This window comes from Capra hircus, chromosome 13 (assembly GCF_001704415.2).
Source record: "Capra hircus breed San Clemente chromosome 13, ASM170441v1, whole genome shotgun sequence".
NCBI classification, from domain to species: Eukaryota; Metazoa; Chordata; class Mammalia; order Artiodactyla; family Bovidae; genus Capra; species Capra hircus.
In genome coordinates this window covers 58230353-58256625 of record NC_030820.1, presented here as the reverse complement: position 1 = coordinate 58256625, position 26273 = coordinate 58230353, and the positions used below count along the sequence as shown (strand labels likewise).

The 26273-nt window shown below is 50.5% G+C and overlaps 1 protein-coding gene across 1 annotated transcript in view; it reads right to left on the bottom strand.

The window, feature by feature from the left end:
* Positions 1-26273, bottom strand: part of BMP7 (bone morphogenetic protein 7) — an 86033-nt gene that overhangs the window by 3500 nt on the left and 56260 nt on the right. The window contains exons 3-6 of the mRNA XM_018057630.1: positions 26042-26190; positions 7162-7359; positions 2201-2277; positions 256-366 (exon numbers count right to left, since the gene is read on the bottom strand). Coding sequence (XP_017913119.1) covers positions 256-366; positions 2201-2277; positions 7162-7359; positions 26042-26190 — 535 coding nt within the window. The remainder of the gene's footprint in view (positions 1-255; positions 367-2200; positions 2278-7161; positions 7360-26041; positions 26191-26273) is intronic.

The following is a 26273-nucleotide window of genomic DNA, read 5'->3' as shown; positions in this document are numbered from 1 at the left end:
CCATGAAACTGTTCTAGCTGCTTTTAAAACTAGGAGAAATAAATGCACTTCAGGGTTGAAGATCATACACAATGATCATACTTATATGCTGTTTATGGAGGAAGGGCCCAGGAAGGCAACAGGGCCTAGAGCTCCAGAAATTCATGACATGTTAGAGACCTGCTGTGGCCCCAGCTTGGAGGGGCATAAGGCTGGATCTGGCGGCCCTGCTGCAGCAGTGGGCCACACCCCGGACGGCGCGCAGGCCACACTCACCAGCGTCTGCACAATGGCGTGGTTGGTGGCGTTCATGTAGGAATTCAGAGGGAAGGCGCACTCCCCCTCACAGTAGTAGGCGGCATAGCCTTCGGGTGCGATGATCCAGTCCTGCCGGGAGAGATCAGAGAGCGTGAGGGGGGGCGTGGTCAGAACACCCTGAGAGTGGCAACTGCAGGGTCCCGCCCTCCAGGCCAAAAGCCTCCTCCTGTGGGCCAGATTCTGAAGCTCCTAGAGGTCAAAGGCATAGCCCACCTCCTTCTGGGCAGCTGGGGCTCCTGCAGAGGCAGAAGAAACAGGAGGCAGCCTTTCTCGGTCCAGTGCGTGAGTGCTCAGCCGCTTCAGACTCTGAGACACTGTGGACTGTTGCCCGCCAGGCTCCTCTGTCTATGGGACTCTCCAGACAAGAATACTGGAGTGGGTTTCCATGCCCTCCTCCAGGGGACCTTCCCAACCTGGGGATCGAAACTGCGTCTCCTGTATCTCGTGCACTGCAGGCAGATTCTTTACCTACCCATTGAGCCAGCTGTGAAGCCCTTGTCCCAACAGACAGTAAAAATGAGGGGAAAACCAGGGGGCTGGGCTGAGCCCAGAATGGACACTGGCTCTTCACTGAAAGGCGGGACAGACAGGGGTGACCGGGGGTATCAGTCTTACCCCTGCTATGTGGTAGCACATGGACAGTCTGTTAACAAAGCCTTCAGACCTCGCTTCACCCAGCACAGTGCCCAATACACTGTGCGACTCAACAAAGGATGCTTTGTGGTCAGGTCAGGACAGAAATGGCGCTCTAGCACTAACTACACCCCTCAGGGGCTCAAGTGCACCTGGGGGCTCCATTCCACACTAGAATGTGAGCAACCCCTTAGACTGTGGATGTTATCCTAAAAGTGAGGACAGAATCCCAGGAGAGCTCCAAGCTGTCTGTGTGCACAAGAGCCCTGAGGGCATATCTGGGAACTCTGTCCTCTGGGAACAATCTGGACCCTCCCACGGAAATACAAGCTCTGTGAGGGAAGAACAACAAAACCAGTGGCCCTGGTAATCTCATGACAACACCCTCTCCAGGGATATTTGGGCTTCATGAAGGCAGGCACCTTGCTATGTCCAAGGCTGCAACTCCAATGCCTAGAAAAGGACCCAGGAGGTCATAGAAACTCATCAACAGTTGAGATACTCTTTTTCTAGGATTCATCCCTTGCCCTTTGCCCTGCTTCAGCTAAATGGTTCTATAGGGGGTCAGCCATGGTCCTAGGACATGATTCCAGCCCTATAATACCTGATTGGTTCAGGAACAAGCACCTAGCCTAAGCTGGGCCAATCAGCCCCTTCCCTGGGAATCTGAAGCACAGATGGGGGAAGGAGGGACAGACAGACACCACAGAGGGTGGGGGCCCACCCTCCAGGTGGCTGGATTCCAGCACATGGACTTGGCCATATCTGAGGGAAGCAGCCAGTGCAGGATGCCAATGGGGTTCACGTGGAGAATGAGGTTCACAGTCCACAGTGTTTGGGCTTTCGTTTCTAGCCTGAGTCTCTAGCAGAAACCAGGTTTCTGCTCCTGGGTTTCATGAGGCATCCCTGCAACCTCTAGTTAGGACATGAGGCTTCCCAGGTGGCTCAATGGTAAAGAATCTACCTGTCAATGCAGGAGATGCAGGTTCAATCCCTGGTCAGGAAGATCCCCTGGAGGAGGAAATGGCAACCCACTCCAGTTTTCTTGCGTGGGAAATCCCATGGACAGAGGAGCCTGATGGGCTACATTCCACGGGGTTTCAAAAGAGTTGGACATGACTTAACGACTAAACAGCTGGAATCTCAAGAGATGAGAACCACGGCTCACTGCACATAGGGGACCCAGTCCCACCGCCATGGTGGGGAGCACAGGGGAGCCCATACCAGAGGCTTCCAACACCGGGGCAGACCCAGCCACCCTCCCCCTTACCTGCCAGCCCAGGTCCCGGAAGCTGACGTATAGCTCGTGCTTCTTACATGCCTGCCTCTGGTCGCTGCTGCTGTTTTCTGCAGTGATGGGGAGCAGAGGTGCAGTACCATGGGGAGGAAGAGGAAACACACGCGTTAATGCTTCCTCAGTCTAAGGCAGTGGTGCGACCGCAAGCAAACTTTGGGAGCTGGACACAAAGGTCATTCAAGCATCTGTACCCTCAAAACTCATTTCTACTCCCTGAAAATGGCCTCCGTAGGGGAGGTACCAAAGCCCCCATCTCTCACACAGCCTTAATTGACAGCTATCCCTGGATCCTCCTGTGCACACTGTTTCCTCTGGTTTGGTTGCTGATGTCTGCCTGGATTCCATGTGGGAATCCATGTCCATCTGCATCCCGTCATGCCTGAATGGGCGCGTCATGCCTGAATGGGGGCGGGGTGGGGGGTGTGCTGCTCACGCCTCGAGATGCTCAGCCCCATGGAGGGAGGCAGGAGAAGGCACAGACAGGGCCTGGGACAAAGCCCCCACCACCGAAAAGACACGAGAGGGCAAAAAGTCAAGTCCCATTGACCTTTCAGAAAAACACAACACTGAGGTTTCTCTGCGGAGCGAAAATTATGCACTGGGGTTTTCCAGAAGTATGTAGAGTTGGTAGGAATTTGGGGTGTGGAATTGAGCAGTTGTAAACATGCAGGAATATCTGTTTCTCTGTCTCATTCCTTGTGTCTATCTCTTTCTCTGTCTCCCTTTCTCTCTGACACAAACACACACTCTGCTGCTGCTGCACAATCTTCCCTGTACCCAGAAGCAAGAGGGATTCATTTTTTTTTTTTTCTTAACCACAATCTCTCTCTCTTCCATCTAAAATTTCCCACAGGCTTTCTATTGGTTTTTTTTTTTTTGAATATTCCTAATTTTACACACATCTTTATATCTAGAGTTGAGAGAAGACATTTTAAAAAAATGTACAAACCAGTGAGGAAATGACGATTATGACAGAATGGCCTATAAGGTTCTAGGAGGGAGGGATCCTGGACTCTAGGAAACACTCAGAACCAGTGAGATGATCCCAATGAGGGGGGCAGGCAGCACTGGCCTTCGGGTGTCTTGGGCCCTCATTACCTTGGTGCCCAGTACGCCATTCATTCATTTGTTTGTTTGTTCATTCACACAAATTGTTACAGAGCATCTGTGGGTTTGCAGATACTGGTTTGGGCACTGGAGCGACAAGTGTGAATGAAGCATCGAGGGGCTTATCTTCCAGCAAGGGAGGCAGATGATAACCAAATGAGTAAACACCAATTACGTTCCATCTAGATGAGCATGGAGGAGGAACTAAGGGAGGAGAGGAGGACAGGAAGAATGTGCTGGGGCTCTGTGCTGTGGGTGCTAACCCAGAGCCTTCAGAGGAAGTGGTGCTTGTGTAAGGACCAAAGGAAGTCAGATGATGGGCCAGGTAGGAGATTCCAGGATGAGGACAGGGTGGGATGGCGAGGAGGGTTAGAAGCCTGCAAGAACCAGGACAGGAGTGGTGGTGGGCAGAAGGACGGGAATGAGGCGGCGATGCTGGGGTCGGCGGTTGGCAGCGAGGAGGGGAACGGTCTGCACTGAGCTCCACCACTGGGGGTGAGGGAGGTTAGGGAGGATGGAGCAGGAATGGGGGTCCTGGGCCCCTCTTCCTCACCTCAGGACCTAACCTGAGGGCTGAAAGAGAGCGAGAACACCAGCTATGAGGGTAGCAGGGCTGCTCGAGGGCCTGGTGGTCATTCATATGCAAAGGTCAAGGCCAAGGGGCCCCTCAGAGGGGAACCGAGCAACCTCCTGGACCATTCACACTGTGCCATCTGGAATGCACAGACACTGAGCAGAAATCCAGGAAGGCCTCCATCGCTGGGACCATGCCTGTAACCCCAGGTAGCAACTCCACAAGCCTTCTTCCCCTCCTTCCCTGTAGACAGGCAGAAGGGAGAGGGGAGAGACAGGAGTGACCTCAGCTGTGATGCTGTGTGAAGGAGCCTCAACAAGACAAAGGTCTGAGCACTTTAGCCTGGGCCAGGGGTGTGGCAAAGAAGCTGTGTGTTGAGAACTAACATTGCTGGCTGTTTGGTGCTCTGAGTAAAGAAGAATCTGAAGGTACGTGCAGGCTCACTGAGAAGAAAGTGCCTTAATTGATTAGCAATGTCTAATCAATTACGAGTAGGGGCCTCAGTGCCAATTTCCCCAACCTTGAAAACAAGGCAGTGATATTTGGCTTAATGTTGAAGCCCAAGGCCCCACAGGCCAAGGCCCAGAGCAGCTCCTGAAGCTAGTTGTGGGCATGTCAGTATGGGCTGGGCCCTGGCTCTGCCTTCAGGGACCCCAGACACCTGGCTCCTTCAGGCTCCCCTGGAACGTGGCTGCTCTGGGAGGAAGTGGTCAGAACTATTTCACTCTGACCTCTTCTTAACAGAAAGACAAGGAAAAGGAAGAAGAGATGCTCAAGAAGTGGACTCCCAGCTGGCCTGCCCTCCTGCCCTGCCCCACCCACCCCCAGCCAAAGCGGGCAGGCAAGCAGGAGCTGCTTCATCCACCTCCGCAAGCCCCGCCTGAGCAGCTGCCTGGACTCAGCTCCCACCCCCACGGGGCATCTGGCGAAGATGGCTAATGACCAGGGAGTTGGGTCCAAATGGGGGTGGGAGAAGGAAGTGGAAGGGAAGTGAGGATCCCAGCTTCTCACCCCAAACCACACAGTCTGAAGGGCAGTTGAAGGCCTTTGGGGGGCAAGGCCGGTCGGCAGAACATGTCCAGTCCCTCCAGCACACACAGGACTCCCACGAGGGAGGGGCTTCTGCTGGTGTGCCCCTGCGGCAGGATTCTTAGCCCATCGCGGGAGGTGTGTGTGCTCAGGCGCTCAGTCGCATCCGACTCTTTGTGATCCCATGGACGCAAGCCCACTATGCTCCTCTGTCCATGGGAATTTTCTAGGCAAGAATACTGGAAGGGGTTGTCATTTCCTCCTCCAGGGGATCTTCCTGACCCAGGGATCAAACCCATGTCTCCTGCATTGGCAGGCAGATTCCTTACCACTGCACCATCTGGGAAAGCCATGATGGGAGGAGGTAAAGCACGTTCAATGGGCATGTGCAGGCAAACACACCCTACGAGATTCTGGTTTTTTAAGACTATGGTGGGGCCCAGGCTTTGGTATTTTTTTTAAATTAAACCTCCAGGCAGGATTTAAGTGAACTTCAAACAGGACCAGGAAGTAGAAATCTAGAGCAAGAAAGCACATCCTAGTCAAGGTAGATGAGCTGTCATGTGAGGTAGTGAGGGCCCCGTCCTGGGGGTTATGTAAGTGGAGACGATGGCGGTTTGGTAAGGATGTGGTGGGGGAAGCTGGGTGTGCAATTCTAAGACTTTGAGGGCAGTCCCTCCCCTTTCATTACCTTGGTTAGACCACTACACCTGACAGGCCTCTGAAACATGGGAGATTTTGCAAGGCTGACATTTGCCAGCACTTCCTGCCTGCCTGACATGGAAAAGCCTCTAGCAAGTCTCCCTACGCTGACCCCTCTCCAAGCGCCCCACCCTGCTCCCCACCATTCTCAGAGCAGCCAGAATGAGCTGCTTATCAACCCCACCCCACATCGCAGCTTGAAACCCTGCAAAGGCCTCCAAATTTGCTTTGGATGAAATTCAAACTCACGATGTGGCTCCCAAGAGGACACTTGACTCTGCTCACTCCCCAGCCGCACCCTCCCTGTCCCAGCCACGTGGCCTGCCCTCCACTGCCCGCCAAAGCTGCCATGAAAACTCCCTCCACTGTGCGTCCCACTGTCTGGAGTGCTGGTCTCCAGCCCACCCAACCTCACCTTGGGGGCACCAGCTTGCCCCTGAAGAAGTCTCTGAACCATCCCCTAAAGGGTCCCTCATCACTATCTCCTGGCTCCCAGGGCTGTGATCAGTGTGCCTGTGAATGACAGCCCTCTTCTGCCCACCTTGCATGAACTGTGGGCCATAGCTGGGCTTTCGCTGTTGAACCCCAACCCCCAAAAACCTGGCATAGAGCGTGCTTAAAATACAAATGAAGAGATTTTGTTGCTTTTAATTGGGGGGATCAGATTCTACTTGAGCAGCCTATAAAAGAGTGGATGCACCTGCCAGAAAAGAATTCTTACAAAATCTCTGCGCACAAACTCTGGAACCACACAGACTCACTGGAGTCCATCTGGCAGGGCGCCCTGCTCTTAGAAAACATCACCAATCACAGTAACTGTATTTTTGATTTTCCCTGAAAAGGAAAATGAACAGCAATTTCAAAATTCTGGAAATGACCTTCCAGGTAAGGCAGAAGAAGCTATTGACAATATATGTGGATCTGAGGGTGGGGGCTGCTCTGCCACACCCCCTCACCCTTCTAAACACCCCACGCTCCCTTCCACACTTCCTCCCACCAACCCCAGGCCTTTTCCAGCTCATGATGAACCCAGAGCTGGGAAGACTCTACAAGAAAATCTTACCATCCATGTTCAGCAAGTGTTAAAGTTTGCCACGAGTTTCAGATGCATTTCACTTGAAGAAATAAAATTAAAGATATAGCAATTCCCCCTCACTTTTTCTCCCTCCCTTCCTCAGGATGATGGGGTGAAGTCTTTCCTCTGTGTATGTTTTCATAGTTTTCCTTCATTTATTTGTAGCTCTTGTTTTTTTTGTTTAGAAATTTCGCATGATTTGGCATTCTGTGATACTCATGTTCTGCTACTTGCATTTCAAAATGAATTTATGACACAATTTACACAATGAAGATGGTGAGCTCTGGGCAGGAAGGGATTCTGTGGGTGGTGCTTCCTGCTATATGGGTTCCAGAACCATCTGTGGAGCACATGCATGGATGTTGAGCCACCCCTGGCTGGAGTCCTGCAGGGGGCTCCCTGTGGGCTCCTCGGGGTCCATGGAGCAAACCCCCCACCCCGGTGTACCTGCGACGTTGGCCACCCGCAGGGCTTCCTGGTTCTTGGGCGTCTTGGAGCGATTCTGGCTGCGCTGCTTGCCCCCCGTGGAGCGGGTGCTGCGGAGGTGGACTTCAGTGGCCTTGAAGAAGGCCACCATGAAGGGCTGCTTGTTCTGGGGCCCCTGCCGCCCGATCAGGCCCGCCAACTTGGGGTTGATGCTCTGTCCTATATGGGAAGCAGTCAAATGCCCAGAACAGGTGGTTAGTGGGAAGGGCTGAACAGATGTCACGTTAGCGAACCTCACAATGTCCATCCATGTACTCGCCACACCTCCATCACAAGCATGGCCTCAGCACTGCCTCTACCCTGGGTTGTCCCAGGAACTTGGAACACAGTGGGAGTCACAGAGAGAACTCCCTGGCCTCTGGGCGTGCACACTGGTGGGGAAGGCAGGCAGGAATCATGCAGGGCAGGGAGCCCGTGGTGATGTGTGCGCGGAGACAAACGGAGCCGGGAGGGGTGTGACACAGTGTGACTCAGCGGCTCGCGACTGAAACCCCCACCTGACGCCCAAAGGAAGGGGGGTGGTGGGCAGGCAGTGGAACCTCTGAGTCCTGGTCTGACTCCCCATCCCTCTTCACCTGGGCCCAGCCACATCTGGAATCAACTTTACCAGCAGGAGAGACAGCCTTGGAGGCAGGACAGGCTCTGGCCCTGGGCCCACCCTCCTGGGTTCACGTCTGACCTCTGCCATTTGACACACAAATGCTCCCAGCAGACCTCTGCACACCGAAAGTGCTCATTAGATTAGATGCTAGTTCAGGACAGTGGTCCAGGAGATCAGACACGTGACGTGAGGGCTGAACCCAGGGGCCCTGGCTCTATCTGAGAGGTCTGGGGAATGCAGCGGAGGCTGTGCACAAGCACTGCTCAGTGGCAAAGGATCTGAAGGAAGCCAGAACAAGAGGAAGAGGGATGCCAAGAGAATTGGCAACCCCGGATACTGGGTGAGAAGGCGGGTGAGGCAGTCATGGTGTTCTGTGCTCTGAGGGTGGGTCCAGTGTGATGGGGGCTAAGAACAGGCTACCAGCTGCAGCAACAATGAAGCCATTGGTCAATGCATACTTCACTCATTATTGAGACGTATTAAAACGTGTTGTTACCCCAGTGTTAACTGATCAGAGACATCTCAGTATTCACTTACGTGACAAATTGCCAGCCGCAAGTGTTAATTTCTGCAGAAGTTCCCCCCGGTCAATAACTACTATCATGTCCAGTGGTGATAAGTATTCCAAAGGAAGATAAAGCAAGAAGACAAAACAGCTCAGAGAGGCTGAAAACTTGCCCAAGGACAACGAGCTTGGAAGTGAGGGAGCTGAATTTGAAACCAGGGCAGGCTGCTTAATCATGACAGATATGGTCCCTTCAAGTTTGGTGAAAGGGGCTGGAGGCCAGCGAAGGCACTGGGCCCAGTCACTCTGGAATCAACTTTCCTTGGAGCTCTCCAGACAGGCCAGATGTCCACAAACCCAGACGTCCAAGGACCAGCTCAGCATCAGGGACATTTGCTTTAGCTGTATTACAGCAAATGTTCAAAACAGCTCCCCCACCCACCACTACCTCACCTTAGTCCCTCTTAACGCCAGCTTTCCTGCATTCTTTAGCAGGGTTTCCTCGAGTTCACTCATCTATAATTTGAATGATTCTATAAAAGAAACCATTAAAGTCGAGCCCCTAGGAACTGTGCACCACCCCCCTCCCCGCAGAAGGCTGTTAGGGCAAAATAAAAATGCCTCCCTGAAAATCTGATGCTGTTTCAGATCCACTAAATGCAGTCACTGCACCTCTGAGGGAAGGTGTCTGGCTCACTTTGGCCGCTGGCAGTACAGCCAGGTCCAGGGTCCCACAGCCTCAGCTGAGAAATGGAAAGACAGAGGGAAGAGGGTCTCCAGGTGGCTGAAACCTACATCTGCAGGTGACCAGCCCATGAGGGAGCTGCATGCTGGGGCTTCTATTTCCTCATCTGTGAAACAGGGGCAATGCCAATTGTCTCATCCATGCCCTCTCCCTCCCACCCCATTTCTTGCTATTCAACTCAATTTTTATTTAGGCAGCTGTGTCTTAAACTGACTCCAGCCTGGCCATAGTGGGCGGGGCCTGTATTCTAATACTCAGCAACCAACCCTCCAGCCATAGTGATTGGTTCAAGTGACCCAGTTGAGCCAATGAATGGAAGTTTCCAAGTGTAGGGTTCAGAGCAACCTTCTCTTTCCCTGGACAGCATTGAGGAAGGAAGGAGAGCCCAGAAACAGCCACCATCTGGCAACCATAGGTGGACTACATCACCAAATGGGGCTGGGCTGGTGGAAGGAAGGGCAGAGAGAACAGACATGTGATTTCTGGTGATATCACTGAGCCACTGGATCAAACCAGTTCTAAAGCTGGCCAGATTCTTGCCCCAGTCACCCAAATGAATAAACCTCTTTGACTGTTTAGTACAAGTTGCCATCTTAGGGTTTTTCTTACCCCCTTTTCTTAGAGGCTTGGGGACTAGGGAACAGGGTAGCAAGTTATCTTGGGCCTGGCGGAGCACAGGCACTCAGAGGGTGGGTATGGATTATTCCCCTTCTGTCACCAAATATGAGAAAAGATTAAGGCTTGAAAGGTAAAAGCTGTGTCACCACAACAGACATTCAGCTTCAACAAAACACAGGAGTATGGAAAACTACAGTGAAATGTCCCTTCACTCCCACTAAGATGGCTAAAATAAAGGCAGACAAAAAACAAATACTGGTGAGGATGCGGAGAGAGTAGAACCTTCATATGCTGCTGTTGGGGTTATAAAAATGTGGCAGGTATTTTGAAAAACAGTTTGGCAGTTCCTCAAAGAGTTATACACAGAGTTCTCATACAACCCAGCAATTCCACCCCTAAGTATACACCCAAGAGAACTAAAAACATAGGTTCACAAGTGTTCACAGCAGCATTATTCATAATAGTCAGAATGTGGAAACAACCCAAATGTCCATTAGCTAATGAATGGATAAATAAAATGTGGTGTATCCATACAAAGGAATATTATTCTCTATAAAAAAAAAATGAAGTACAGATCCATGTTACAGCATGGATGAACTTTGGAAACGTTATGCTATGTGAAAGAAACCAGTCACAAAACATCACATATTATATGATTTCATTCATACGAAATGTCCAGAATAGGTAAATCCATAGAAACAGAAAGTAAATTTATGGTTTCCAGGAGCCTGGGGAAGGAAGGGCATGGGGTGAGTGCTAATGGACAGGAAGTCACTTACAGGGAAGACCACTAGACAGTGTGATGACTATACAAGAAGGTAAATGTACTAAAAACGACTAGATGGTGAATTCCACGTTTTGTGAGTTATAAGATAGTTTTTTAAAGTACAAAGAAGGAAAAAAAGGACAAGGACTTCCCTGATGGTCCAGTGGTAAAGAACCCACCTGCCAATGCCGGGGAAACTGGTTTGATCCTTGGTCCAGGAATATCTCACATCCCTCAGAGCAACTAAGCCTACGTCACAAATACCAAAGCCACCTTGCTCTATAGCCCGTGCTCCGCAACAAGAAAAGTGACTGCAATGAGAAGCTCCAGCACCAAAACGAACAGTAGCCCCCACTTGCCACAACTAGAGGAAGCCTGCACGCAGCAGGTCAAAAATAAATAATACATAAATTAATTCATTAATTTAAAAAAAAACCACAGGGGTAGGAATGATCCATCCACTGAATGCTGGGAGACAGTTTTTGTTAATAAATAGTATAAGGATGCCTATCACAGTGCCTGGCACTCATGGATTTAATGACCATTTACTAAATGAACGAGTGCCTTCCATACCAACAGCGGATGGAGCACTCACAGGCCATCCAACCCTCTACATGGTCCCACAGAACAGATATTGCAATGTCACTTTATAAAGAGAAGAAAGGTTACACTATGAAGGCCTTGCAACAGGTCGGTGGTGGAGCCAGGATTTGAACTCTGTTCTGTTGGAGCCAAAGGTCAAGTTCTCAGCTGTGACATCAGCATGTCCCAGAGCTGCAAATACCCCAGTCTCCCTCCTGGGCTGTCCCATGTGCTAAAAAGAGGTCAAGGTTCCCTAACACAGGGTGGAGGCTGACATGAGCTTAGAGGCCCTCTTCACTCAGGGCCACACCTCCAAGAGCCACCCAGGGGTGGGGGAGGAGACAGCTCTCTCCCAGCCTCGTCTTCTCCCTGGTGTTCCTTGAAACATCAACTATGTGACCCTGGTAACTGGGAAGAATGCGGAATAAGGACTCCGAACTGGCTCCATCCCCTGGCTTCCTCTTGGGGTTGTTGTTGTTCAGGTGCTAGGTCAATGTCCTTTGTGACCCCATGGTCTGCAGCATGCCAGACTCCCCTGTCCTTCACTATCTTTTGGAGTTTGCTCAGATTCATGTCTATTGAGTCGGTGATGCTGTCTCACCATCTCATCCTCTGTCACTCCCTTCTCTTTTTGCTTTCAATCTTTCCCAGCATCAGGGTCTTTTCCAATGAGTCAGCTCTTCACCTCAGGCAGCCCAAGTATTGGAGCTTCAGTATCTGACCTTCCAATGAATATTCAGGGTTGATTTCCTTTAGGAGTGACTGTTTTGATCTCTTTCCTGTTTAAGCGACTCTCAAGAGTCTTCTCCAGCACCGTGGTTCAAAAGCATCAATTCTTCAGCACTCAGCCTTCTTTATGGTCCAACTCTCACACTGGGACATGATTACTAGAAAAACCGGACATTTGACTATATGGATCTTTGTCGTCAAAGTGATGTCTCTGCTTCTTAATACGCTGTCTGGGTTTGTCATAGCTTTTCTTCCTGTTAGGGTGGGAGGTTATGAAAACACTACTTAGTGCTGTCCTTGTTGTTTCACAAAAAAACTGGCTTGGGGGCAACGTACTGTGGACATCTTTCCTTGTCAATGGAATGCATGTTGATCTCATCTCTTGTGGCTGCCCAGGGGTCTTGCATCTGCAAATCCTTTTGCCTTGTCCTCTTCCGTCCCAGATTTGAACAAACAACTTGCTTATTCATTTACTGGTTCGATCAACGATTCATGGAGCCCCCACTGTGTGCCAGGCACTGTGCTGTGCTGATGCTGGGCGTAGCACCAAGCAAGGTGGCAGCCCCCATGAGCTGAGCAGAGAGGGAGATGCGCTCAGGGACGAGGGGGGGCTGGTCAGCGGTGAGTCACATGAGGTCTCCATGGGGGCTTGGGGTCATGTTCTAGATGTGACAGCAGCCCCAGAGGATGTGGCAGGGCCAGAGTTCTGTGATAAGAGGCCCACTGGGGCTGGTGTGTGGGGAGCAGATAGAGTGGGGAGAGGGGAAGCCAAGTGGGGGTCCAGAAACAAGCCCCCACCCACCATGCCCTCCCCTGGACCCCCATAGTGCTCAGGGCAGCCTCTCTGGACCCTGAACACACATCGTCCTCCTACAAATAATCAGCAACTCGGGGCAGGGATGGTCCTCTGCACCCACTGTTCCCACACAGGCTAGAGCTCTCAGACGGGACCCAAAGCTCGTTTCACCAAAACTCTGGCCCACAGGCAGGAGAGATCAGAGGCAGGACTGGTCACCAGCCCTCGGGCTGCCTGTCTGTGCAGGCAGCTAGATCCTGACCAGTATGCCACTGGCGGTAATGTCATACTTAAGCATGTCGTACTGAGCCCACCCAGCATTTACATGTTGAAACTTTCACCTTTTTACTGCATTTTACAGTGCATGGAAAAACCCTAGTCCAGTTAAAGGGATTTTCCAAAATTCATACCCCAAAGTTTGCTAAGTCTGTAATTCTGTAAATAGTTTGAGCCTTTCCTTCTAGTCTTTTCTCTTCTTACCCATGCACATATTTGATAAAGTTGGAATCATACTTTGGGGGAAAAAAAGCACGTTCACCAAGAAGGTGATCGCAAATACAGCCGCCTCTCTATCCAGCACTGGGCATTTGGGCTGATGGTTCTCTGGGGCACTGTCGTGGGCATTGCAGGATGTGTTAGCAGCATACTTGGCTGTTCCCAAAATGCATCCCCGACATGTTTGCAGACCTGGCCATGTGTCCCCTGGGAGCAAAATGTCCCAGGTTGAGAGCCAGCAGTTATGTATACCCTCCCAAAAGTAAGTTAGGCAACAGAGACATGCAAAAGGGAAGTCACTGTGGTCAAGTTTTTTGATGTGAAACCCAGAGACAATGTGATGCTTTGTTAATGCAGGACAATGGGATGAGGGGACATGGCATGGAGTACCAACCAGCCAACTAAACAATCCACTCATCTATTTACAAATATCCCTGGTGCCCACATGTCCCGAGCCCAGCACCGCTCTGTGCCCGGAGGGTGGAGGGGTGTTCCGACAGGAACAAGACAGGTCTAGGCCCTCATGAGGCCGACAGAAGGAAGGGCTGCCAAGTGACAGGCAGAACATGATATGGTGTGATTCCACAAGGGAGCAAAGAAAGTTAAAGCATATACCAACATATGTGGATATGCACATACATAAAGTTTATTTTTGTTTTAATATCCCCACAAAGGGCAGAGAAAGGCTATATTGGGGGAGAGGACGTGTGGGTTGGCTGGGAGAGGAATTCCTTCTCATTTTATGATGTTACAATATATGGGCTTCACTTAGCACTTACAAGTATTTGTTTTATTTGTCTCTAAATGTCCAGGGCAAACCACACTGAATAGAGAGCCAAGCCAAACGTATTAGGTAGAGGGATTGAGCTGGGTGACATTCATCTAGGGAAAAGAGACACATCTTATTTTAACATAGGTCTGTATCTTTGGGAAAGATGAAAAGGATTTATATTCTAGACAAGTGTTAGTGCTCGTGCTCATTCACACAGGGGTGTCCAACTCTTTGGACCCCAGAGACTATAGCCTGCCAGGCTCTTCTGCCCATGGGATTTTTCAGGCAAGAATACTGGAGTGGGTTGCCATTTCCTCCTCCAGAGGATCTTCCCGTCCCAGGGATCAAATCTGTGTTTGCTGCATCGACAGGTGAATTCTTTACTACTGAGCCACCTGGGAAGCCCTAAATGAGAGTTAATAGGTTTAAAAAAAAAAACCTGAAGATTTGCCCAAGGATGGGGTTATCAGATTTTGCAAATAAAAGTACAAGATGCTCAGTTAAATTTGAATTTCAGATAAATGAATAATGTTTGCAATACATGGGACATACTTATATTATGTAGTGATTTGCTGTTTGTCTGAAATTCACATTGAACCAGGCCATTCACACTGAACAACCATCTATGTTTTATCTGCCAAGACATGCTCCTTTAGTCAAGATAGCCTTTCCTGGCATGTGATGGTGACTGACCCTGCCACAGACTATAACAACCACAGTGCGGAGGCCTCCCACTCACCCAACAGGTAGGTAACAACTCTACCAATTGCTGATTTCTTCATCCTTGGAAGAATTCATGGCTTGCCTGTCTGTGGGGTATTCTGTTTCTACCTTTTGACTTTTCTTAAATTTTTGTTTTCAAATTAATGTATAGGTTCCAACATTTTGGCCACCTGATGTGAAGAGCCAACTCCTTGGAAAAGACCGTGATGCTGGGAAAGGTTGAGGCCAGGAGGAGAAGGGGGCAAAAGAGGGTGAGATAGTTGGATGGCATCACCGACTCAATGGACATGAGTTTGAGCAAATGCCGGGAGGTGGTAAAGGATAGGGAAGGCTGATGTATTACAGTCCATGGGGTTGCAAAGAGTCGGACGTGACTGAGTGACTGAACAACAAAAATCGCCCTTCTTTTGGTAAACAGATCTGTTTTAATGTGTGTATGGGTTCATCTCAGCATCACTTCTATCAGGATACAGGGCACTGCCCACACTCCAAAGAATCCCCTTGTGCTGCGTAATCTCAGTGCGTCCAACCAGGGTTAAGCCTGCCCTGTCCAGGGGACAGTGGCAGTTTTTACAACTTGGGGCAAAGGATGCTACTGGCATGGAGTGGGTGGAGGCCAGAGATGCTGTTAAACATCTGACAGCATATAGGACATCCCCACCCCAAAAAATACACAGAAAATGACAACAGTGCCATGGTGGAGAAACCCTGCTTTCTTGTTGCTCCCTTCCCTGACTCCCAGAATCTAGCGATGCCTGACCTTTTTGCATCCTTACAGGTTTGCACTTTCTAGACATTTCATATACAGGCACGCCTAGTTTTCTGTGTCAGCTTATTTCAAGCCACGTGTCTCTGAGATACTCTCATGGTGCCATGAGTTTCATGGTCCACAGTGTGGATGCATGAAGTCTGGTGATGCATCAGCAGCTGAAGGGCACGTAGGCTGTTTCCAGCAGGGGTGAGCACAAGCGTCGTGAGATGTTTACGGACAAGTTTTGTGTGGACCTACGTTTTCATTTCTGTGATGTGAAGCAGAGATGCAATCCTTCACGCTGCCCATGTCCCACATTCTTTGCACACTCTCAGAGTCGATCAGGGCTGGCATCATCCCGCCTGCCATCTAGAGAGGCCGGGGAGGCTACAGAGCAGCTCTGCTTCCCTGGCAGGGCTGAGTCTGCTGCTAACACTAACCAGGGGTGGCCAACTAAAGTCCATGGGCCAAATCCAGCCCTCTGCATCTTTTTGCAAATACAGTTTTGTTGGAACAAAGCCTTGCACATCCATGCACACATTTACCATCTGCTTTGCTGCTGCTGCTGCTGCTGCTAAGTTGCTTCAGTCGTGTCCGACTCTGTGCGACCCCATAGACGGCAGCCCACCAGGCTCCCCCGTCCCTGGGATTCTCCAGGCAAGAACACTGGAGTGGGCTTTAGTCCATATATTTACTGCCACTCTAATGACCAAGTTGAAGAACCTCACAGAGAGCGTCTGACCCACAAAACCAAAACATTTATCATCTGGCACTTTATAGAAAGAGTTTACTGATCTCTGGACTAACTGACCCAGATCCATATAATTCTAGACTTGTAAAGAAAACCAAAAATGTCCCTGTGAGATAAGATGCCTTTACTGTCTATTATCTGCCATGGAAAGGGTTCCTGGAAGAGTGGGCTCTACCCATGGCTGGTTCACAGCAGATTATTGAGTATGTGCTTCATGCCAGGCACTGTGTGGAACCCATTCTGCGTCCGGCTCCTCAGGCAGGACCACTGTGCTACGTGCTGTGCTTAGTCGCTCAGTTGTGTCTGACTCTTTTCAATCCCATGGACTGTAGCCCACCAGGCTCCTCTGTCCATGGGGATTCTCCAGGCAAGAATACTGGAGTGGGTTGCCATACCAGGGGATCTTCTCAACCCAGGGACTGAACCTGGGTCTCCCACATTGCAGGCTGATTCTCTACTGTCTGAGCCAACAGAGAAGCCCACTGACTACTAGCTACTCCATTTACAGATGGAGAAAGCTGACTGGAGGCTACAAACTTGACCACTGAGCCTTCGCCGAGTGCAAGTGGCTGGAAAAGCAGAAAGGAGAGATTGCCCAGGCACGGACACAGACCACTTCTGGGGCCTCCAGGAGTTGGAGGGATCCATGGAGGCTCAAAGGGGAGGTCCTTACAAGAGGCGGGCCAGGTGGGGAAGGGTGTGGATGTTGGACTCTGGGAAGTGAGTTGAGGACCAGGGACGAGCCAGCGCATCAGGCCACGGCTGGCAGGTCCCAGTGGCCCGAGCAGAAATGGCACGCCCAGCCCAGAAGAGCCCAGGAGTAGACGAGAAGCACAAGATGGGCCGCCCAGAGAGGAGGGAGCGCAGCTCAACTGCAGAGAGTGGGGGCATTGTGGTTTTCTTGTGGCTTCTTTGTTTTCCAGGCCTACAGCTGTTGGGTGCCCCTCAGAGTCCCAGAGCATAAGAATGCTCCTCCTTCATTGTGCAAAACACATTAATTCCAGCCACTCCTCTCGATGGACTAAGTGACCAGTGAGAACACAGTTAATGTTTGTGACATCTCCTTGCCCCAATTTCCCAAGGCCACCCCAGCCGCCAGTGACCACCAGCCCTGGAAGGACCCACCCCAGCCTCCTGGTCATCAAGGCCTCTTCCTTGGTTCTCTCGCTCTGGCTTCTGAACAAACAGGATGTGAAGCAATCACAAGGGCGAAGGCACCTGGGAGCCAGCTGTGCCTCGGGTGGACTGCTCGCCAACCTCAGCTTGACGGGGCTTAGTCTCCTCGGCCTCTGTGGGCGATTGGCTCACTCCCGGGGTTGTCCCCAGCTGCTGCGGCTGGCGCCACACTTGCACAGCATATGCCCTCAATCCTTTAAGTGCCTCGCAATCCCATTTGATCCCATCTGGGCTGATCAAGAATAGGGATATGTACTCTTGCAGCCCTGGAGAGAAGCCTGAGGGCCTCTCTGCACATAGAAGTCCAGCATGAGCCTGAATCTGCCTCCTGATGGCAGAGATAGGTGGGTGGGAGCAGAAGGGGCCCTTCTGGTCTTGGAGCTCTGGGGAGGTCAGGAAGCTGGAGGTCCCCTACGAGAGAGTATGAGAGGGGAACTGAGACCCTCAGATTATATTCTTGGGTCAGGGAGCCAGGGCTGATCAGTGCTGCCCTCCCAAGCCGTCAGTGATTTCTTAAGCAGACAAGGGAGAGAAGGAGGATCCTGTAAGTAAGGACAAGAGACTGGAACCCTTGTCTTGGGAAAAAAGGAGTAGGTGCTTCTGTGTCTGCAAAGATGTAAAAGACTCCAGCCCAAATCAGTATTCACTTCGCCGCTGCTTGGCAATGGGAGGCAGTATCATGAATGCCATGTGCAGGAAGCCCCCTGAGCCGTCCTCAGGATGGGAGAAGCCTTGTCTTGTTCAAGCTGGAGCAGAGTCTACAATAGTCCCCTGGCCCATCAGAGCTCCACACAGATGTTTGTTGAGTGAATAAATGTGCTTTCAACGTAGGCCAAAAGGCCCTTGACTGTAGGAAGCTGGTTCTGACCACCAGGTGCTGGGGCTCAGAGGGTTCATCATCACTTCCCAGGCTGGCATGCAGGCCCTGGGCTGACTTGTCCATCAGGCCCGGTGGTCAGGCCCACGGTATTTTTAGGGGCCCAGGAAAACACTGTAACGTCTCTTAAAATCAGACACAAAACATGAGGTTTTTAGGGCTGGACACAATGTTTTCATTTTTAATCCAGCTAGGATTATATTCGTTATACCCAGATGGTTATAAACGTAATTTTTAATATTTTTGAATGGAGGGAGGACCCCTGGCCACTTCAGTGACACTGGCTCCTCTAGTTAGTCCTGTGGGAAACCCACTGTCTTCTGGGTCCTTTTTCAAACTCCCTTCTCAGGAAAGGGGATTTGGAGAGAACAGCCAGGCAGAAACCAAGACGCTTTAGGGTCCCGGGCTCTGTCTGCATGGCCAGCTGTGCACCCAGCAGGAGCTTGTTAATGACACACTGCCCCCAGGTATGGCCACTGGAGACGTCATTCCGCGGACTGGGTGCTGGCCCTGGGCTCAGCATTTTACATGAATTCACTCTTCCTCCCAGCCATAATCATGCCCGAGGAACAAGGGACATGGCATCAGAAGGTTGGACTGAATTCCTAAGATCACATGAGGCCGCCCTGTGGAGCACCAGGCTCCTGGGTCCTGGAGTCAATGCAGGAGCTGCAGGCCTAACCCCCTTCTGCTCCTGCATGAGACCCCCTGGTCCAGGCAGGCTGTGAGGGTTCAGCTCTCAGTAGCACCTCCTGGACAGCCCCCTTGCCAGCTGGAAAGCCCTCCACTCTAGTGTCAGGGTCCCTTCTGCTCAGGAGGCCTCTTCTCCCCTCTCCCACCACCCCTGGGGGGTGGGAGGGTGCCCAGCCTGTGTGGCTGGGGCAGGGGAGGAGCTTCCTGTCCTCGTCTGTGCAAGGCGGGACAGCAGACACCAGCCCTCCTTCCGGCAGCATCCCATCCTCAGAGATGAGATGAGGCTCTCCACTTGGTTCCTGATGAGCCCCAGGTGCCCGAGGGGTTTATGGGCTTGCTGGCTGGCGGAGGCCCCAGCTGTGCACACTTTCTGACAGGAGGGCTGCAGCTGGAGGAAGAGGAAACAGATACACGCTTCCTGGGTGGTCTCAGGCAGCATTTGGAGACCGGGCTCACCTCACCTCGCACCAAACATCAGGAAAGGAGGTCTGTAACTCCTGTACTTCACAAGGATGGAAGTGAGCTCGCTGTAAGATGCTGCATGCCTAGCTCAGCGCCCCATCCCCTCTCCTCCCAGATGGGGCACTGGGAGTTGGGCACGGGTGCCATGCCCTGGAACTCGTCCTCTCCAGGTGCCGTCCAAGGCAGCGATCCTCACTGAGTTCATGTTACACCTAGCAGCTAGCAGGTCCCAGGGCAGGGACCAGGCTATTTCCACAGGCCACGCAAGGCTGGCACACAGTATTTGCCCACTAATCTGCCCATCACGTGGACCCCAACATTCACAGACTCCCCAGCAGGCCCCGCTGATCTTGCACCTGTGTAGGCATCCAACATGAGATGGTTTGAACTCACGTTTAGATGTGGCCAGCCTGAGCACCATCTTATAAACAGTGTACCCCAAAACATGGGGCATGACTTCAACAGAATCTTATTACTGGGCCAGATCCCAAGTTACTGAGGAGCTTGCAAGAAAAGGCAGATTCCTGGGCCCATCTTCGGGGACTTGCCATCAGAGGGTCTGGGGGTGGAGCCTGGGAATCTGTATGTTCAATGTGCCTGCCACCCTGAGGATTCTGATGCAGAAGGAACCCCGTGGAGGAAAAGTTTCCCAGCCAGGAGCCTGTGGTCTCAGAAATGCTGGGCTCTCTCGCTTTTTATCTCATCCCCCCTTCAAAGATCCCGAAACTCACATGCCCAGCTGGCCACTGAATATTCTGCCCCTCCCAGATGGTGTGGGTGGGTGGGCCTTCCCTGACTTGGGCAACCAGACCAAACTTGCTGCCTCAGCGTGCACAGCACCTGGACAAGTCAGGTCCCAGGGCGGCAGCATCCATGCCCAACTCCAGGGCCCCATAAGGAGAGGAGGAGGTGAGGCACCAAGTCAGAGGCCCGGCATCAGACCCTTACCCTAACTCTAGGCAGCATCTTGCGGCCCCTAGGCTATACTCCTCCTGCACGGAGGCAGCTGATGGAATATGGAGACTCAACACCCCTCAGGGGCCTCAGTTCCCTCGCCTGTCCCATGGAGATGTTAATAATAGCATCCACCCAACTGGTAATGGTGAGGATTATAGGAGACAATGGCAGAAAGCACTTACTTTGTGCTTAGCAGCTACCACATGTTAAGCAATTAAGCTTTTCACTCGCATGAGCTCATCTAATCCTTCACAACCACCCTGAGAGGTGGAAGATATTATTAACCCCATTTTCCAGATGAGGGGCATTAAGTGACTCACCCTGGGTCATGTGGCCAGAAACAGCAGAGCTGGGACTCAAACCTGGGGAGTTTAGCCAGCTCCTGAGCCCAAGCTCTAACCATCGGGCTATGACACCTCAGTACATGCCAAGCCTCAGCAAAAGGTGGGGGACAAAGACCCTGGGTGTGGGGGAGAAAGGGGTTGGCAGGCTTGACACTGGGTTGAGTGTCACTTAAGAGAAAAACCGAACCTAAGCCATCCCGAGCCAGAAGGGTAGGCAGGAGAGAGGAGCACCAGACCCATGAGGTCAAGTTAGCAGGCCAAACCCATATCCACAAGTTCAGGGAAAAGGTCACTGTGAAGGAAGCAACCAAGTCTCCCTCAGCCTCACTTGTGCCCCATACCTAATATGTTCCACAGGGACTTTTAAGAACAAAGAAGAGCTGAATGAACCTATTGCCAAATAAGTTTGGAATTCATCTATGCTGTTGACCCTATCAGGAGATTCACAATGGACATCGGCAAAATAAAGGTTCTGATAAGTCCTCCAGTGAAACCTACTTAGTTCATCCCACCTAGCCTTTCTTGCACGTAACTGATCATGATTCCTCACAGAACACAGTTTGAGAAACTCTGGTCGTGGCAAACTCCTTCCATAAACAGCATTTCTGAAAATAATATTTTCAGCTTTTCTGGGCCATGGTGTCGCTGTCACAAGTCCTCACCTCTGTTGCTATAGCACAAAAGCAGGCTCAGGTGATGGCATAAACCACTTAGTATGACTGTGGAATACTAAAACTTTATTTACGGACACCAAAATGTAAATCTCATATAATTTTATGTCACAAAATAGTCTTTAAAGATTTTGTCTCAGCCATTTAAAAATTTGACAACTATTCTTAGCTTACAGGCACCCCAAAACAGGCTGGAGGCTGAATTTGGTCCACCATGCATAGCTTGCCAATCAGGCATAGAACAACAGGAAACTACAGTACCTTCTAGGACCCCACTCTAACGTGTTAGGGGCACGGAAAGGGGAAGGAAGGTTTGGGGTGGGAGGGAAGCTTGGGGGAAACCATCAGTAGGAAGAAGACTAGACTGGATGGAAGACAAGTGCGGCCCTAAACTCTGTGACCGTTCCCATGTAGCATGTGGCCATAGACAGATAATCCTGGAGAAAAAATTATAAAATGTATCTATGCTGTCTAAATCTACTTGGTAAAACCCAGCACTGACCACAGTAAAAGAAAAACTGAAAACTGGAACAATATTTACAGCTCAATCACAAAGGACAAAATGTCCCTAAAATGTAAAGCAGAAAAAAGCCCAACACCCTCTGCAAGCAATGGACAGAGGAGACAGACAAGGAGGAAATGGCAAATTTAGAGGAAGGGCTCAGCCTCGTTCAGAGGAGAGAAAAGCAAAGCAAAACCATGAGATCCCATGTGTCATCTATCGGATTAGCCAAGACAGGTAAGTTTGAAAGCTGATGAAGACTACGCCTGCCAGTGCGGGAGAGGCATGTTTGATCCCTGGGTTGGGAAGATCCCCTGGAGGAGGAAACACCACACCAGTATTCTTGCCTGGAAAATTCCAAGGGCAGAGGAGCCTGGCAGGCTACAGTCCATGGGGCCACACAGAGTTGGATACGACTGAACGACTGAGCATCTTTCTTCCAAAAAAGAAGGGGCACCAGTGCCCTCATACAAATGGAATGACCTCTCAGGAGGGTAAATTGATAATACTGATCAAAACTACAAACAGACAGTGTAACTTTTAGGAACTATTCCTAGAGTTACACTCACTCAAGGGGCCAAGGACATATGCGCTGCAGCCCTGTTTGTGACAGTGAAACACGGGAAACTCGACATTCATCACGGGGGGCCTGGATGAGTCACCGTTGGTGGTAGTAACAACTTCTAGGGCATGTGTATTACGAGCCGAGTCCTCTTCTCAGCCCTCGCTACTCAAAGCACAGTGTGGGGACCAGCAGCCTCTGCATCGCTTGGGGGGCATTTGGACCACAGCCTCCTCTTTGCCCCAGACCTGCTGAATCAGAATCTGCATTTTCACAAGAAGCCCAGGGATTCCTGTGTACCTCAGGACATGCTTTTTAAAAGTTTTCTGTATTAACTCACTCAACCTCAGAACAAGCCAATGGCCCAGTTCAGTTCAGTTCAGTTCAGTCGCTCAGTCGTGTCCGATTCTTTGTGACCCCATGAATCGCAGCATGCCAGGCCTCCCTGTCCATCACCATCTCCTGGAGTTCACTCAGACTCACGTCCATCGAGTCCGTAATGCCATCCAGCCATCTCATCCTCTGTCGTCCCCTTCTCCTTCTGCCCCCAATCCCTCCCAGCATCAGAGTCTTTTCCAATGAGTCAACTCTTCGCATGAGGTGGCCAAAGTACTGGAGTTTCAGCTTTAGCCTCATTCCGTCCAAAGAAATCCCCGGGTTGATCTCCCTCAGAATGGACTAGTTGGATCTCCCCGCAGTCCAAGGGACTCTCAAGTGTCTTCTCCAACACCACAGTTCAAAGGCATCAATTCTTCGGTGCTCAGCCTTCTTCACAGTCCAACTCTCACATCCATACATGACCACAGGGAAAACCATATAGCCTTGACTAGACGGACCTTAGTCGGCAAAGTAATGTCTCTGCTTTTGAATATACTATCTAGGTTGGTCATAACTTTTCTTCCAAGGAGTAAGTGTCTTTTAATTTCATGGCTGCAATCACCATCTGCAGTGATTTTGGAGCTGAAAAAATAAAGTCTGACACTGTTTCCACTGTTTCCCCATCTATTTCCCATGGAGTGATGGGACCAGATGCCATGATCTTCGTTTTCTGAATGTTGAGCTTTAAGCCAACTTTTTCACTCTCCTCTTTCACTTTCATCAAGAGGCTTTTTAGCTCCTCTTCACTTTCTGCCATAAGGGTGGTGTTGTCTGCATATCTGAGGTTATTGATATTTCTCCCGGCAATCTTGATTCCAGCTTGTGTTTCATCCAGTCCAGCGTTTCTCATGATGTACTCTGCATAGAAGTTAAATAAGCAGGGTGACAATATACAGCTTTGATGTACTCCTTTTCCTATTTGGAACCAGTCTCTTGTTCCATGTCCAGTTCTAACTGTTGCTTCCTGACCTGCATACAGATTTCTCAAGAGGCAGGTTAGGTGGTCTGCTATTCCCATCTCTTTCAGAATTTTCCACAGTTTATTGTGATCCACACAGTCAAAGGCTTTGCCATAGTCAATAAAGCAGAAATAGATGTTTTTCTGGAACTCTCTTGCTTTTTCCATGATCCAGTGGATGTTGGCAATTTGATCTCTGGTTCCTCTGCTTTTCTAAAACCAGCTTGAACATCAGGAATTTCATGGTTCACGTATTGCTGAAGCCTGGTTTGGAGAATTTTGAGCATTACTTTACTAGCATGTGAGATGAGTGCAATTGTGTAGTAGTTTGAGCATTCTTTGGCATTGCCTTTCTTTGGGATTGGAATGAGAACTGACCTTTTCCAGTCCTGTGGCCACTGCTGAGTTTTCCAAATTTGCTAGCATATTGAGTGCAGCACTTTCACAGCATCATCTTTCAGGATTTGAAATAGCTCAACTGGAATTCCATCACCTCCACTAGGTTTGTTCGTAGTGATGCTTTCTAAGGCCCACTTGACTTCACATTCCAAGATGTCTGGCTCTAGATTAGTGATCACATCATCATGATTATCTGGGTCGTGAAGACCTTTTTTGTACAGTTCTTCTGTGTATTCTTGCCACCTCTTCTTAATATCTTCTGCTTCTGTTAGGTCCAGACCATTTCTGTCCTTTATCGAGCCCATCTTTGCATGAAATGTTCCCTTGGTATCTCTAATTTTCTTGAAGAGATCTCTAGTCTTTCCCATTCTGTTGTTTTCCTCTATTTCTTTGCATTGATCGCTGAAGAAGGCTTTCTTATCTCTTCTTGCTATTCTTTGGAACTCTGCATTCAGATGCTTCTACCTTTCCTTTTCTCCTTTGCTTTTCGCCTCTCTTTTTTTCACAGCTATTTGTAAGGCCTCCCCAGACAGCCATTTTGCTTTTGTGCATTTCTTTTCCATGGGGATGGTCTTGATCCCTGTCTCTTGTACAATGTCATGAACCTCATTCCATAGTTCATCAGGCACTCTATCTATCAGATCTAGGCCCTTAAATCTATTTCTCACTTCCACTGTATAATCATAAGGGATTTGATTTAGGTCATACCTGAATGGTCTAGCGGTTTTCCCTGCTTTCTTCAATTTGAGTCTGAATCTGGTAATAAGGAGTTCATGATCTGAGCCACAGTCAGCTCCTGGTCTTGCCCAGGTCTTGCAGCTGAGTCACAAGGGAAGTACCCAATAACTCGGACATAGCTGCCTCTGGGAGGTGGAATGCAGCAGCTGGAGGAAGGACGTCAGAGGGAAGCTATTCAGTGTTGCACACATCTGGAACTTAAATTTTGAGCCTGGAACACGTATTGTTAATACCTAAACTAAAATACGGGCTTCCCTAGTGTCTCAGACAGTAAAGAATCTGCCTGCAATCCTGAAGACCCAGGTTTGATCCCTGGGTCAGGAAGATCCCCTTAGAGAAGGGCATGGCAACCCACTCCAGTATTCTTGCCTGGAGAATCCCATGGACAGAGGAGCCTGGTGGGCTACAGTCCATGGGGGTCACAAAAGAGTTGGACACAACTGAGTAATTAACACAACATAACACACTAAAATATAAATTTTTAAAAACTGGTATAAGAAAGATGTTACACATCCTAAAACCACCCCCACTTCATAAGAAATAGACTTTGTGGAAGGAGAAATTGGCACAGCCAGGCCCACCCTACTGCTCCACTTGCCTTCCTGTCTGCCTTCTCAGAAAACACGGTCATGGCATGTGGGAAAGATGCTGGGGGAGGGCAAACAGTAGGTTCTCCAAGTATTCGGGATTCGGCACTACACTCAGTCTCTTGGAAGGGGGTTCATGCCTCACACCAGTGCAATGTCCTTCACTGGGGAGATTTTGCCCTGCAGGGGACATCTGACAATATCTGGAGACATTTTTGGTGTCACAAGTGGGAGAGGCTATTGGTTTCTAGTGGGGAGAGGCCAGGGATACCATGAAACATCCTACAAAGCCCAAAAATCCCAGGATGTCCTGTGTCCTGAATTTGAGGGGCCTGCATCAGCACAGCTCAGATGTTGAATGTGCGAGCATCACTAGGGGCTCAGCTGAAGTGCAGGTTCAGATAGGGCAGGCCTGGGACGGGCCAGAGGGTCTGCATTTCTAACGGTGGGGGCCACCTGTGCTGCTTTGGAACCACACTTGGAGCAATGAGGCCTTACCCAACCCAGCTTTGGCCAACAGTGTAAATGCCATATGAAAAAGGGGTAGAGACTGCTTTCATTTGGATTAGGATGCTGGATAGGAAGTGCTGATGGGGTAGGGAGCAGAGGAAACCTGGTCCTAATAGACATGAGTTGAGCTCCCTCCGGGGCCTACAGTTGCGGGCCACATCTGCACGAGCTGGGGTGCTGGCCAGGGACTTACCGTCCAGAGTCTCCACCGACAACTGCAGGCCCAGGTTGTGCCGCGGGTTGACGACCCAGTGGTTGCTGGTGGCTGTGATGTCAAAAACGAGCCAGCCCTCCTCTGAGGCCCAGAGGGTGCGGCTGTCGAGCAGGAACAGGTCAGACTCCCTGCAAGAGAGGAGAGAGATGCAGGCTCCAGGTCAGCAGGTCGTGGCCTGGTCACCTCCGTCAGCCAGTCAGCCACTGGTGCA